This window comes from Leuresthes tenuis, unplaced genomic scaffold, assembly GCF_036924035.1.
Source record: "Leuresthes tenuis unplaced genomic scaffold, fLeuTen1.0.hap1 SCAF_1, whole genome shotgun sequence".
Classification (NCBI taxonomy): Eukaryota; Metazoa; Chordata; class Actinopteri; order Atheriniformes; family Atherinopsidae; genus Leuresthes; species Leuresthes tenuis.
The window spans coordinates 22304255-22320630 of NW_027325355.1; the positions used below are offsets into that span (position 1 = coordinate 22304255).

At 40.3% G+C, this 16376-nt stretch overlaps 1 protein-coding gene across 2 annotated transcripts; it reads right to left on the bottom strand.

The window, feature by feature from the left end:
- Positions 1–645: 645 nt before the first annotated feature.
- On the bottom strand, positions 646–6618 carry LOC140272946 (SLIT and NTRK-like protein 5). 2 transcript variants are annotated; one of them, XM_072368500.1, is made up of 2 exons: positions 5766–6618; positions 646–4291 (listed from the first exon to the last, which is right to left on the bottom strand). In XM_072368500.1, the coding sequence occupies exon 2, from the start codon at positions 4231–4233 to the stop codon at positions 1606–1608; it is 2628 nt and encodes an 875-aa protein (XP_072224601.1). In that variant the 5' UTR covers positions 4234–4291; positions 5766–6618; the 3' UTR covers positions 646–1605. The 2 variants fall into 2 exon arrangements, with proteins under 2 accessions (XP_072224601.1, XP_072224666.1); XM_072368565.1 differs by lacking the exon at positions 5766–6618 and adding an exon at positions 4801–5210.
- Between the last annotated feature and the right edge of the window lie 9758 nt (positions 6619–16376).

The following is a 16376-nucleotide window of genomic DNA, read 5'->3' on the forward strand; positions in this document are numbered from 1 at the left end:
ACAACAAAACAAAAATCCAAACAAGCAATTGAACGATTAAAAAAACCAAACATATTTAAACATTTTCCTAATGAAATATTTCTAAGTCAAGAAATGCATCTAAAATGTATTTTTACATCAAATAAATCAATTGGAAATTAATTGAAAACCTTATATCTAGCTGTACATCCTAATTACTTTTAAAGTTTACACCCACTGGCTTTGCTGAAGCACTAAAACGGCATCTGTTGTCAAGTTGGTTCCAATGATGTTTCTATAAATGACCACCTCATCGCTTGCCAGTAAGTAATGTGGATGCAGTTGTCATGGAATAATTGCAAAGAGGTAATGCTCATTGATTGATTCCTATTGATTCCAGTTCTTTCTTAGACGGCAGCTGTTCACTTGAGTGTAGCATATACTGTATTGTTAATGGATTTGATTGAGCTCACAACATATTCACTTCTTGTTAGCCCAAGTGTGATCATCTGAATACAAATCAAGTGGGTTTTTTTCTCTCTCCAACTCAAAACTAGCCCAAACCTAAAAAACAACAACAAAAAAAAAAAACCTTCATACCACCACCAGCAGCTTCAGTTTGCTCAGATGCACATTATATGAACCTGACATCATGTTTATTTGATGACAATAACATAGTTTGGTCAATATAGTGCAATAAGTGCAAAGCAATCAAAACAAAAACTAATAAGGGATAGAGAATCTGCCAATGCTTGTATAAAAATAGGTGTTACATTGATTAAAATATCAGTATTACACAACATGATGAGTACTTCAAATATCATTTATGAATTTAGTTTTTGATAACATATCAATTCTACATATTAAGAATGAATACTCATATTCATTTTTAATATAATAATCTCCTTTATGAGAGCTTGTTGAAGGCAAACCCGCCTCCCGATTCCAAAAAGTGCAGAAAGCATACAAAGACACCTTTTTTTTTCTTTTTTTTTTCATCTTCTTCATATGACGCAGTCAGTTTTGAACATTTGGGGGTGTGCCACTTTCAAAAAAAGCCACTTTTACAATGCAGAGCTACAGTAAATGAAACTACAAACATAAGCCTTTCCAGAGGGTCATGAAGTATGATGACACAGGTAATATTGATGTAGAATCAAAAGTTTTGAAAAGACATGGCAGATTATATCAATAAATATTTACTTACAGACTACAGCAGAAAATAGTCCTACACAGTTTTGATGATCTGCTGTACAGTGTTTTTGTCCAGGAGTGATTCTTATAAACATTTCTTCTCTGACTCACAATATACCGTTTTTTTTGTGTATGGTTATATTCCTGAAAATGAAGCTGGGTAAGATTTACCTGTACACTTACATTTTGTGTGTTATTCGATCTTCACCATAGAAAAATAAAATTTGCATCATCAGTTAAGTGGAGCAATTTTGTTCGTCCATGTTTCAGAAAGCTGTATCCATTCCTGTAAATGTCATGTTTCAGAAATAAGAATAAGATTGTTCGGCACACCCCGTCTTAACTCCTTTGCTTCTGCTTCTTTGTGTTGTGCCAAGGCACCCTATAAACTGAGCCACTGTTTCAAGGAGGACCGAGAGAGCAAACGCTTCATTACATTAGTGATTCTGTTGCTCAGAACTGGCTAAAGGTGGTCTGTTTCTCAAGAACTTCGAGGTAATCGGGCTCAGACTGCAGTTTAGCTTTAAGCTCCAAGTACTCGTTTCTATTGGGCTCCACATAAACAGTACTGGGTGCTGTGCCATAGAGCACAGTTTCTCTTATCCTCTCCGGGTGCAAGAACTGACGTCTGACATCAAAATTTGGGTTGTATGTGTACGACACAGGCCCAGTGTACTTGTACTCTAAATTGGCACCTGCTGGGATGGATGGGATAGACTGATGAGGGGACTGCTTATCAGGCTCAAGTATGCCTCTGAAGAAATGGTCTGCATCCTGGACAGGTGAGGGGTTTTCACGTGGCTCGATAGTGCTCACACTGTATGTAGGGCTCCTCATCGTACTACTATCCCTCTCCTCATCTGGGGTACTCCTGTATGTTACCTTGAGCTCATGCAGGTCACGGTAATCCTCCACTGTGTTTCCTTCCCGTGACCTGTAAATGGGGTTTTTGCACATGTGACCCATGGGATGAGGAATATACTCATAGACATGACCAGCAGGGGCTTTGACTTTAGGGCCGGAGCGGTTGCTGTAGAGGCTGTATTGCAAGTTGAAAGAGCTGACATCGGAATTGTTGGTGCTAGTGCGGTCACTCTGTGACTTTTTGCGTTTTTTCATTACCACGACAAAGAGCCCTGCAGCCACAAAGACGGACATGATGAAAACGAGCAGGAGGCTAAGGATGAGGACAGAGAGAGGAACGGTGCTGCTGGGGGTGTCGAACTTCTGGGGAGCATCTGTTGTGATGGCATGATCGTCCATAGGCTCGTCTGTAGGGGGAGTTGGTGAGATGTAAGCATCTGAGTAGTCAGGGCACAACTGCTCTGACTGGATGGAACGTAGGTCCATCCCTGTGTGGCGTTTTGGTGTCTCACACACAACCTCGTTGACCACAGTGCCTGCGCTGAGCTGCTCAAGCCATATCTTCATCCCTACTATGTCGCAAGAACAGTCCCACGGGTTTTCAAAAAGATCTATCTGCACCAGTAGCTTCAGCTGATCTAAAACACCACTCACAGGCAGGTTTTGGAAATTGTTGTTACGCAGATTAAGCCTAGACAGGGAGAGACTGGAAAAGATGCCCATGGGTAGAGTTTTAAGGAGGTTGTTGTTGAGGAAAAGTAGTTGGAGATTAGGGAGGTAGCGGAAAGTGCCTGCATCCACCTCCTTGATTTTGTTGTACTCTAAATAAAGATACTGCAAGTTCTGCAAGCCAAAAAACATTTCTCCTGTAAGCCTGTCCATGAGATTACCATTTAAATACAGCCTACGCAGGTTGGTTAAATCCCCAAAAGCCCGATCATGGATCAGAGTTATCCTGTTGTTTCCCAGGTGAAGCAAATCCAATCCAGTGGCATCTACAAAATCTGATCTCCGTACCACAGGGATGTAATTTCCAGTGAGATACATTTTTTTAGGGTTGTATGGCTTGGGTTTCAGATCAGAAATGCTCTCAATCTTTCTCTCTTGGCAGTTGACATTTAGCCCAATTTCAGAAATCTGCAGATTACATGTGCAGGCAGTGGGGCAGTCCAAAGGCACAGGAGATTTGGTCTGAAAAGCAATGATTGGGCCATAGTTGTATGGGTTACCGCCAGGTAATCGAGATGTGGGCTTTAACCTTGTTCTGTTAAATTGCCGTGTGCCCTTAGTAGGCCTAGAAGAGGACCTAAAAACAGCTGAAGAAGTGGCAGAGGCTGTGGCAGCAGCTGGTGTGGTCTGGTAATATCCATTGGTGCTGCTGGGGGGTGCAGGCCTGACTGTATCTTCTTGGGGTCTTCGTGGGCAAAGTTCCTGCTTAGATACCTCATCAAGATCCCTACCGTGGAGCCTGAACGGTGTCTCGCACACCACTTCTCCCACCAGAGCTGTGTAGGCTATGCTCTCCAGCCAAGCCTTCAGAGCAATGAGCTCACAGGAGCAATTCCATGGATTCTCTTCCAGTTGTAATTCCACAACTTTGTCCATGTGCTCCAGGAGGCCAATGTAGGGGAACATTTTTAATCGGTTCCCCCTCAGATCCAAGTGCGTGAGGGGGACGTTCCGGAAGATATTCGGAGGGAGGGCAGAGAGGAGGTTGTCATTCAAAATCATCACTGTTAGTTGGTGGAGTTTGCTCAAGGTATTTGGCTCTATGTTGGTAATATAATTATAGTCAATCTGTAGGTATTCCAAACTCTCCAGTCCTGCAAAGGTGTCATCCCTCAGAATGTCAATTTTATTGTTATTCAGGTGCAACCTCTTTAATCCCTGGAGTCCATTGAAGGCACCCGACTCTATCTCAGAGATATCATTGTTCCCCAAGTGCAGGATGGTCACCCCAGTGTAATTGATGAAATCATTGACTGACAGCTTCTTGAGGAGGTTCCCTGTCAGCAGGAGGTGGTACATGGGGAATTGAACTGGGCTGATCTCTGTCAGTCTGATGATCCCCCGGTTCTCGCAGCTGACTGTCAGGATCCCTTCCTTCTCATCACACGTACACAGGTTTCGGCAGATCTCCCCATAATTGTCATACATCTCGACCAGCCTCAGAGATGATGCAATTAGAAGGATTATTTTTAGTATCCAGATATGCATTTTTCCTGGGAGAGGATGCCCCAGCTCACTCAAGTGTGGTGCCAGTATGAGGTGTCATCTAAGGGGGAAAAGAAAAAGGACGAGTTCTGTTTTATACAGCACAGGAAATGCAAGTGACACGTGCAAAATTTCTAAAATGAGCAGAGCCTCTTTATCCATGGCAAACACAAGTAGGCCTAATAATGTTTGTTCGGCATGCAGATGTGTTATGTCGGCATCATTTTGGGACTGTGGCTCAGAGAGAACAAGTTAAATGTTTTTATAACTGCAAACATGATCTATATATGTTCAAGTTAACAAAACTACCCACGGTGGACTGCCACAGCAATTTTGATTACTCGCATTAATTCCAATCCATCTCTCAAAAGGAAATAATGCATCGCCATCCACCATATGCACACTGATGATTTGGTAATTTACTAAATGAATCAATTCAGAATTTCCACTAAGAAAGCACAGACCTGCTGTAAAGGTATCTCGAACAGCAACGTTTTTTCAATCTTTAACCCCCACAGCAATATCAAAATCTTATATCTGAACTCCTTATCATGAAGATTTCTCACTCACCCCGCATACTCGACAAAACTGTGGTGAAACTGTCGGATCCCTTTTCTCTCTCCGCCTCCGTCCAAACAACATAAGGACGGGGGATTTATTGGTACGCTGTGATTAAAACCAATTTCGGTGGAAATTCAAAGAAAAAGAGGAACGACGGCTCTTTTGAAAAGAATCGACTTGAGAAAAGCAGTCAATATTCATTTTAAAAATCCGGCCTGCGATAGAGAATGTGACTATGAGCCTACAAGGCGACAGCCCTCCTTCTGCCCACGGGCGGAAAAAATGAGCGGAGTTGATCAAAGGCAAATAAGCCGCGTATCTCTGATTGCATTTTGACGCCGGGGTAAATAACTACATAATCAAGTATTAGCTATGTATGGCATCTTCTATATAGAAGGTTACATATCGTCTACCCTCTCTCTTTCTCCCTCTCTCTATATCCTTCTCTCTCTGGCACAGACGCGTGAGCGCTCGTGCACACGCAAACACAGACACACTTGCGCACACATACACACTGTTTGTCTGCGTGCGTTCCCAAAAAGAACACAGCAGCCCACACAGTAAATCTACCCAAATAGACTCCTTTTGAGAAACGGGGACGTGTCTTCAACAAAAGCTGTAAAACTGAGCGGAACGTTAAATGATTCTAAATGTTTGTGTTTATTACCATCACCTCGAGAAACGTCTCTTGAAATATTATAGATAACTTGGAGGGCTGCGCGTCCGACCTCGCAGAGGCAAGGAGTTGTTCTTGGGAACGAATAAAACTGTGATGGGGTGAGCATAAAATGCAGGCTCTGTGCTTGTTATTGCCACGGAAGCCGCAGACACCTTCGTTAACTGCATCTTAAATCGCATCAACTTCACTAATGCATCTGGAGGTAGAGACAGATATTTCAGCACCATGGACAGATCCCCTGAGACGTTCAAGCTCAGCTCATAGAAAGAAAGAAAAAAAAGCACTGTTCTCTTACCGTGCTGATCCCAGCAAACACCACAGCATCCCTAAAATCACGACCGTGCCCCGTCTTTTTTCTCCAACCTCGGTGGAAAAAAATTGGATTTTCACCCACCTTTCTTGTTGGCTGCAAAAGCAAAAAGGATCAAAAGGGGGTGGGGGGGAGAAAAAGAAAATAAATCAAGTCAAGTCTCCTCGGCGTTTAGCTCCATAAACCAGGCATGGAAGAGCATATATACAGTCTCATTCACGCCAATAACGTGACAGCCAGCGCGGCAAACCGGGCTCCAGTGCTCTTCCAGCGGCGACTGAAATTAGCGGTGTCATCTCGGAAAAAGAGCCAAAACCAAAGTTCAAACATCTTTAAGAGCAGGTGGGGTGAATAAAAACGCGGTAATCCCACATCATACTAGTCTTGCCGCATGCATTTTAACTGTGACTTTCATCCATGCGCACTGACGAAGCAGAGCATCGGCACGAATCCCCCTTCTGCCAGTGGTGCGGCTTGTACTAGTTTATGTACACATCTGCCCAAGGTCTCTCTATTTCAGCTGCCAGAGTGTCCAAATCGACCGGAGATCAGTGAATATGCTCCTCCACCTTTCTCTTTGAATGCATGAATCCGATCCCCGCTCTTCAGCTCTGCATTGGTCACACGATATCCTGTGTAGCTGTACACAAGCTTGATCTTCCCACCAACGTTTCAACTAGTGGAACTTGATCTCGGTTGGTGCAAAGCAGCGCATACCCTGCAGCGGAATTATGAAACAATTACCACAGTGTGACAGTGAAAAATAACTAAATAAAAAAAATTCTGTTGTGAAAATGCATAAAACACCCAATCTCAGGACTGTCACAGCGCTCGAATGAAAAGCAATTTAATGCGTGCAACACTCTTAAAGGGGGTATGGTAATGTGGAGGAGGTTGGGTGGGAAAGAGAGTGGTGTGGAAGAGGGTACTGATGATGTTGGAGGGGGTAGAGGGAGACGGGAAAAGGCGAGAGGCTGGAAGAAGACCCGCAGAGGGCAGCACAATGATGAAAAATGCATCTTCTTTTTTTTCTTTCCCAGATTTCTCTTTGGAAGTCAGAGGATTTTCATTCAGTAGCAACAAGCATTTGATTTGTCACTCAGAGCTCCAGCTATTTTCCACCAAGCTTGGACATCTTATTAGCATGCTTTGAGAGTCACAGCTGGTCAAGTCAAACTTTTCATGTATTATTCAAACGTCACAATAGTTTCAATTGATTTACTGCTAGAGCAGTTGGATGCAAATGTTGCCTGACACTCAACCTGGATTTAGAGTGTTCTTCATTATCAGAGGAGAGTGTTCTTTTTTTTCTTTACATGTGTGGCTGTCAATATATAGGAAGAAGTGGCAGGACAATGAAAGTATCCAAACATTTCTTACCATCTATTACAATAGGTTCTAAAAATAGGGCTTCTTCTAAAGAAGGGTCCCTTTGCTTCATTTTTCCCAAAGGGATAATTTGTTCCAAATCAGTGAGTAGGTTGCACCATGTGCGGGTAAACTGACCATATAACTTAAGCTGAATCAAAAAAATGTCTTTAAACAATGGCTAATTTTTTTCTGACACATTTAATAATTTTTTTTGTGCCTGAAAAATCTTTTGAAGCTACACTAACATATGATTCACTCACCTAACTCAAGGTGTCTTTCCAAAGGATGAACCAGTGTTGTATCTACATATAACAGACAACTAAGCAAAGAACCCATTTTAAATTGTGAATAGGTATTTTGACACTTACTTTATTTTTACCATTACTAGATGCCTATCATAAAGACACCTAACTTATCTAAAAGCATTCTTATGAAATGCCAAACCATACAGTTTCACTGACATGTAATAGTATTTTTGTACCATCATTAGCAACATAACTTATTTGATATTGATTTTTCTTTGAAAATGATCCTATTTTTAAACCTAATATAAATCACACTAAAACTAAATCAAATTTCAATCTTAATATCAATGTTTTCCTCTGTTAAACAATTTGCTGAACACTGTTACTTTTCCAAAAATTATATGAATGTTACAGAAACCGATGAACATTTAAGTCAAAAGACAAAAAGTCTAAAGCAAAATTTTAAATCTTTCAGAAATGAACAGGTTCCAGGTTCAACTCCTGGCTGGGCCCTTTCTGTGTGGAGTTTGCATGTTCTCTCTGTGTATGCGTGGGTTCTCTCTAGGTACTCCGGCTTCCTCCCACCGTCCAAAAACATGCATGTTAGGTTAATTGGTGACTCTTAAATTGTCCTTAGAAATGAGTGTGAGTGTGTGTGGTCCAGTGATGGACTGGCAACCTGTCCAGGGTGTACCCCGCCTCTCACCCTCTGACTGCTGGGATGAGCTCCAGACCCTCGTGTGCTGACCGACGGATTAAGCGGGTATAGAAAATGGATGTATGTATGTATGTCAATGGCAAAACCAGTCCCCTTTGCCACTGGGGAACTTTCAAAGACACCAACAGCTAAAGCTTGAAGATCTGTGCAAATTATTTAATTGCAGTGAATTCACATTGGTCAGTGGTGGTTGACCAATGGCTGTTGACCAGTGGTTACAGTGAAACGTGACTTGCTGAGTGGTTACAGTGAAATGTGACTTGCTGATCCCTTCTTGCTGTTCCACCAGCGTCCACCTTGGCTGAATTTGCCTTAAAACATTCAGCTCACTTTGTCCCATTGCTGTGGAAAAAGTAGTAGCGAGGTTACCAATTCAGGCTAACATTTAGCCAAATGTTTTGCATGGTTTTATACATTGGCACTTCACCAACATGTATCATAGATATTTTTAGTCCAGGACACATTGGCTTTGACGTGTCAACTATTACACCTGTTTTTGAAAGCAAGGTGCATATCACTCCATCAATGTGCCACTACTTTTTACATTTTGGCAGAAATCATGGGTGGTTCCATCTTGAATGGTCACATAACAATGAAAGCACATGATTGCTGAGACACTGAGTCTTTGACAACTTACCCATTGGGTCATTCTAATCTCAATTCCTCTTAAATGCATTATTATTTGCGCAAAAAAGACTTGCTGTCCGTGGAAATGTCCTGCTGCATGCTCCTCACCCGCATCCCTTTTAACCAGTTATCAGCTGTTCCAGAGTGGGTATCAAGATCAGCAAAACCCATGATCATTTTGGATAGACCCTTACACATATATGGATGAAACCTGTAATGCTTGCAAACTTAAATTCACAAGAGATCTACATTCAGAGAAATGAATTTACTATAGGATTAGGCTTAATCCAGTTTTGCACCAAATCACCCAGCCCACTAATGGTGTCATGTTGCTATAAGACCCTAGTTTTTTTTCTCACTAAATCATGGCTAATTTGCTTCTTGTTGAAAGAGCAAATCAAGTCAGAGCCACAACTGCCCTCTTACCCCCTTGCTGTGAGACAAGAAACTTTAGAAGCACTTAACTAAAGCCTGAACAAAAAAATCGAGTTAAATCTAGCATATGTTGCGCCACCATGTCCAAAGAGATTTCCCACTTAGTCAGTATTGTGTGGTAATAAGTCAACTCTTATGCTCTCTTTAGCAAGCGAGAAGCGACAATAAGCGGATGTGGCATCCATGCCGCCTTTTTGAAATTAGCCATGGAGATGCATTGAATTATCTTAAAGTCTCCTGCTCTGTAATCGTATTAAGAGTGGTCTATCCCGTGGGGATGGGTAAATCAGTATCAGTGGAACCTCGGCTGGGATGCAGCGATGGAGAAGCTAATGCAGCAGGGTGTGTGCTTGGCTCCCCTGAGAGGCTAAGTGGCATCAAAGCGAGGGTTGTCGCTGCCCTAAATCATACTCTTCTGCCTTAACTTTGTGCTGATGGGGGAGGTAGATAGATAGTCCTTATAAAGTAGTGCCTGGATCATGAAGGTGGTGTGTGTTTGTGCAATTTTTATTGATTTAACTTTGTTGTATCAACGTTTTGCCCAAACTAAGGGATACAGTACGTCAGGGAACATTTTTATAAACTGCCACATGGACACACAAACATATGTTGATGTTGGTGTGTGTGTGTGTGTGTGTGTGTACATGTATGCAGATGTGAATCTCTCCTCCACAAAGGCTAATGGGCTCATGCAAACATGAAAGCTATTACCATAGATCAGCTTGGTGCACAAAGCACACAATATTCTAATCAGGTCTGAGACAAATAACTAAGTTATTAAATGCAAATGAAAGTTCATGCTATATTGAGCTTAACATGGGTATTCTGCATGAACTTAATGAATTTTAAACATGATAGAAAATCTAATCAGTATTAGCTCAGTGCTTATTGGGTAACGCAAAGTAAATGGTTGCTATCAAATTGGCATGTTTTTGTCACTGTTAGCATGGCAACTACTGGTTTAAACGGTCCAGACACGCTCAGTAAATCAGAACCAAGGTTACTCGCATCAAGTACAGCAATTGGAGAAATGACCATGTTCACACAATGTTTTCCAGAAGTCATGAATGAACTTTTTGGCTCCATTCGACAAAATATAAGACATAAAATATAAAAAATAAGACAAAATACAAACATACAAAAACATAAGACAATATAAGTATTATGTACTAAGACAACTAACCTCTGCAGATGATCCAGAACGTGGCGGCGCGTCTGGTCTTCAATCAGCCTAAAAGAGCACACGTCACCCCTCTGTTCATTGAACTCCACTGGCTGCCCTTAGCCGCCCGCATCAAATTCAAGTCACTGATGTTAGCCTACAAAGTGCTTAATGGAACGGCTCCCATCTACTTGAATGCTCTTGCAAAGGCTTATGTCGCAACTCGGTCCCTCCGTTCGTCCCAGGATTGTCGTCTAGCAGCTCCTACACCACGCCTAAGACAATCCAAACTCTTTTCATGTGTCGTCCCACGATGGTGGAATGATCTACCGAGCGCTACCAGAACAGGGGCGTCCCTGTCTATCTTCAGGAAGCTCTTGAAAACCCAGCTCTTCAGAGAGCATCTTCTATCCTAGCACTTACCTTGTACTTCCCTCCCCCCTCTATCTCTGCACTTTATCTTTCTGCACTTCCTTCTATGCCTGCACCCTATCTCTACTCTGTCACCTCTGACATAGTCAGACTAGTGGGTTCCTTCTATGTAGTTTATTGTTAGCTTTATATAGCTGTTATATCTTCATTTGTAAGTCGCTTTGGATAAAAGCGTCTGCTAAATACAGAAACATAAACATAAACAAGAAAAAGATCAGTTTTTCAGAGCTGAATGGAGATGAAGTTTTGTCTGCACAGAAAAACTTCTATCCTGCCATGCTGATGAGAAGGTAGTTGTGATAGTACTCTTATGGTGTGCAATTCAATATTTCTGGGCTGAGTTGTCTGCAATATCATTGTAGAAGCTTTCTGGTAGACAGGCTATAAGCCAAAAACAGTGGGAAGGGGGAAATAATGAAATGTACCCAAAAGGAAACATCCCGTTGGGGATATTCAGTATGACACAGCACCAATCGCTCTGTTTTATAATTTGACAATGGTATATTTAGAACACATGTTCCAGAAATTATATTTAATTTCACAGTTCTGCTTGATGAATCTAGTTCAGTAAAGGGTTTAGTGAGTTGCCTTGCTGCTTGTTGTTGGTACAAATGGTACAAATCCAACTTATTTGGAGTCCCTAATTCCACGGTGAGAAAGACTATTGACATGTGGAAAACAGTCAAGACAACCTGTAGACGTCCCAGCAAGTTCATCCCAAGGTCAGACGGTGAAACACTCAGAGAAACTGAAACAAACCCAGCGCTACAGCTCAGTCTCTCAGTTAGCATGTTAAATGTTAAAGTTACAGTACAATTTAGAAAAGACTGAAAAAGTATGGCTTGTTTGGTTGCAGGAAAAAGCCTCTTCTCTCTAAAAAGAACATGGCAGCACAGCACACCTTGCAGTCATTGAGTCCACCATGGACTCCTCTGGATACCAAAGTATTCTGGAGCCATCTGTCTGACAGCTAAAGCTTGGCTGAAACTGGCTCATCAACAGGACAATGAGCTAAAACACAGCAGCAAATCTACAACAGAATGCCTGAAAAAGGAAAGAATCAAGGTGTTGCAATGGTCCAGTCAAAGCCCAGACCTCAACCTGACTGAAATGCTGTGGTGGGACCTTAAAAGTACTGTGCAAAAATAAATGTCCACCAATCTCAATAAACTGTAACATCATTGTAGAGAAAACTATTATATCAAGTTATTGTTATGAATGGTGGTTCTACAAGCTGTTTCACATTGAGCGTACTTAGTTTTTCACACACAGCTTCTGCATCTTGGCTTGGTTTTAGTTAAATTCAAAGAGATGATCTTTAGAACTGAAAGACATTTTTGTTACTTTTTCCAATGACCGTGTCCGCTGTGATGCAGTAATGGCATAAGTTTAGCATTTGAGTCGTTGTCACTTATAGAAACCTTCCCTAATTTCCTTTTCCAAAATCTTACAATTTCAATCTTTCATTATTTTGAGAACATTTGCCTGCTTTAATAGAAGGAAAAATCTTTTGTCAGCAGAGAGCCTGACATGCATTGTGCTATGATTAACTTGTGGGGTCTCATCTGGCTTGTCTGTCTAGAGGCCAATTGGTGCTGCTAGCAATTTCCGTCCTAACCCTATAGGTCTTGAACAGGTCTTTGGGGCCAGAATCCATTCAAAATGTTGATAATCAGGAATTAAAAAACTATTTCAATTTGACGAATAATTCAACTGGTACATCTCCTCTGCTGATAAGACACAGTACAGAAATTGCTTTGCATAAACAAAGCTGGATGTAGTTTTTGGCCCTGTAATGGAATGAAAGCTAATGAGACAAGCATGGATGGATAAAATGGGAAAGTGAAAGTGTTTTGTTGCTCTGTGTCAGTGTCACTCCACCAATCATGCTACTAAATTGATTCAATCCACGCAGTGCCACATCTAATATATCTTTCATAAAAGACACAATAAAATCCCATTAGTTCTGTCTCATTTTTACAACAGTACTTAACATACACAAATTCATATTAACACTGATAATCTTCAGCTTTCTCATAAAAAGCCTCTCAGCATACAGATGTTACTGGCTATTGTGAAATACCTGGGACACCCTGTAAGAAATTCTTACGGAAAAAAAAAAAGTGTATGGAACTTCTGACTCTGCAGTGTATGGCATTAAAAAGAAGCACTGAAAAAGCTAAGTTGACTTATACTTGATAAAGGATTTTGCGTCACTTACCAAATGGACAAAAAGGCAGAAAGCAGGCAGAAAGCTGCTCTCAAGCATTAAAATGTCTGGTAACCTTTTCATTCTGTACAGGAAGTCATGATAATATTTATGGAAGCATGTGGATTAATGGACATCTTATCCATTTGTCCTGATAACAAATATGTTTACTTCATGTTATTTATACACTGCAGAAGACTGGCATAAATTTCCCTTACATTTGAAACAGCATCTCGCTGTAAATGTGACAGTTAAATACACATTACATGCATGCAAATTAACAGTTAATAGCACCAGTTAACGAATAACAGTAGATTACTGTAATTTGTCTGCATAGTCAGAATCAAACCACGAACACTGACTCAATGACACCATGAATGCAGCGGGTTGCTGCACAGAGATAAATCCTTGTTGTTACACAGATTGGTCCACTGAAATTTGATTTATCTATCACCATACTAACTTCAAGAAGGGAAAGGATTACAACTGATGTCACCGCACAAGGGTCAATGAAATGAATGATGTTATTGAAATTGGAAATCTTTCCTTGCACCTCAAACAAAGTGGGGGTATTAAAATGAGTTTTTGATGCGTTACTCCAAAAATAGTGATATCAAAGAAGCAGATCTACTGGATAATTTAATGACATGTCTGTAGACACCTTATACCTACTTTTATCCTACTTGTAATCCAATATGCATTTACACACTGTTGAAATACATTACTGTAGATACACTGTGCATTTTGTTGCAAATGTTACACATAGTGAGTTTTTATTCTGTAAAGAGCAAGAAAAAAAATAAAGAAATGAATAGAAAAGCATCACCCACCACTGGTTGTTAACTGATTGTCAGTCAATATAATTCCCAAAAGTCTGTACAAACAACTTTTATTCCTTCTAATGACATACAATTCTTTGTGAGTAAGCTCCATTTTTCTTTAGGCATGACATATCTGACTCAAGGAGCTCCTGGACACAGGGCAGGCATCCCCTCCCCACTGTGCTCTGGCCTTTTGCAGCTGTTAGAGAACAACTGTGATGCTTTGTCTCGAAAACAGCTGTCATCTCCAGTCAGTGAAACTGTTGTCATCATGCTGGGATCAAGTTGAGCAAAAATGAGACATTTTGTTGAGTTATTATTGTGTGTCAAGTGTGCCAGATGCATTAAACTGTGTTCCGCTCTTTGACTTAAACACAGATATGTGAACAGATTTACAAGGCCATGTGTACATATAGTTTATCATGAAACCATTTTGAGCCATGAATGGATGCAGACACCCCCTAATTAATCATTTGCATATCCAAACATTGTTTGCACCACAGCTAAACAGATTTGACAATGAAGCAACAGTAGATAAAAAAAAGCTAATTATAACTGAATATTAAATTGAATATTCACCAGAAAAAAACAGAAATCAAATCAGTTCTTATTTTAAATTTTTAGTTCTGGAACCATGAACAGAACAAAAACTGCTTATGTAAAACAAATAAATAAAGTGATCAGCTCTGTAAGTGGAGAGTTTTGAGAGTTCACAGATAACTTATCTCACCAGGGATATGGAATGTACAAAGGAACACATAGACTGAACAGGAAACAGTTTTGTGTGGAGATGATCAGTTGGGAGTTGTGGTATGTTAACTGTTTTATCAAATAAGTTGTGGAAGCCAAAACTTTTTTAGAAGATAATCATTTTTTAAAATGTAATCATTTTTCATTTGCCAGAAAAGTAATCACTCTCTCTCTAAAACTGTATTAGCATATCTTCCACTGCCATCACGCATGGTTATTTATAGCACGCAGACTTATAGCAGAGTATATTATAAAAGAAAATCACAAAAAGAATCACTTCCATGCTAATCGTGCTCAGTGAAATATCTTGTCACTTTTTCTGTTTCCACCTCAGATCAGGGTAAAATTCCTCAAAAGATACGTGAGGTATGCACGTTCTAACCACTCGTTCTTTTTTATGAAAATGCGTCAGAATGTTTTTTCTAAGTATGCGATGTGTATGTATTTGATCTCTGGTCGTATGAAACAGAGTAGTATGTATCTTTTGTTGTTACATGTCATTGCTTCCTGCAAAAGGACACTGCCCTCTTCTTTCACCCTCAACCTAAACAATTCATGTGTTATTTAATGAAGTAAAATGGCATAGAAAAGCTTAAAATCTATTGAAATCTGTCTCAAACTATTGAAACAAATAAGTGCTGTGCTTTTTGTTTGTAATGTCATGAAATATTTTTCAAAATGAAACATGAGCCACAACATTAAAATGACTCGCAAGTGAAGTGTAAGACATCAAAACAAATCATTGTAATGCAATGCTCTGCTGAGAAACCATTGTTCTTGGTTTTCATTTGGCAGCCCTATATCACTGTGATGGAATCATATTCTGCCACTTTATCAGTAAATAAAATTAAACTGTGTTTTCTCAGTTAAATTAACATTGCAAAGCGATTGATACAGTTTTTCATACTCATATAGTGAAGGAGAAATATTTCAGTGAGGATTTTGATTAACAAAGTCATAAAAGTTAGTTCCAAATATTCAAAATTAGGCAGTAATAAAACCTTGTTTTAGGTTACAAACATTTCCTTTGGCTGACATCTCTTGTAATGATGCTTCTGAGTGAAAGTCAAACAGTGTAATTGATCTTGCTCCAGCACAGGTTAGTTGTTGCCATGGTGATACAAAGAGAACCAGCTTTGTGATTCTGAAAATTCGCTGTTGAACGTGACGTTATCTCACTAAACCGCTAATCCCACTTCGTAGTACAGGCCCTTGTTCAGGAACACCTTTAAAAACACGACAAACAGCCTAAAATGTTGACCTGTACAAACACAACAAAAAGATTCCAGAGAACATGAAACTACTCCGCCCACAAAACAGAAAACATTCATTAAACAAAAGCAAACCTAACAAAAGGGAGTATATACATGGTTATATAAAAATAACAATATTTTAAGAAATACACTTTTCCAGTCAGATGTGTTTTCTGCATGTAGATTTTACTTTATTCCTGCATCACCTCATTATGACAGCTGATATCCTTTGCTTTAACTTTTATGATGATTCAACCTGTTGATGGTACTGCCTCTAATCATGGCGGCTGGAGTTTAAGCGTGCACATTTATCACAGTTTCAGATGATGTAGAGCTCTGGTGTGAGTTCCCACCAAAAACCGGGAGCACAGCTGCTCTGACAGCCATGATTGATGGTGAAAGCAGCGCAGGGGGTTGCAGAGGGAGCCTACACTTTGTTTTTGCCTGTGCCTTGGCCCAGGCCAGCATGAGTTAGGTCATTTAAAAATGTTGAATCGGTAACATGCAAACTTAACCAGAAGCCATAATGAAATGAGCTGCTGACAATGCGATAAGTGCATCCTCGCTGTATCT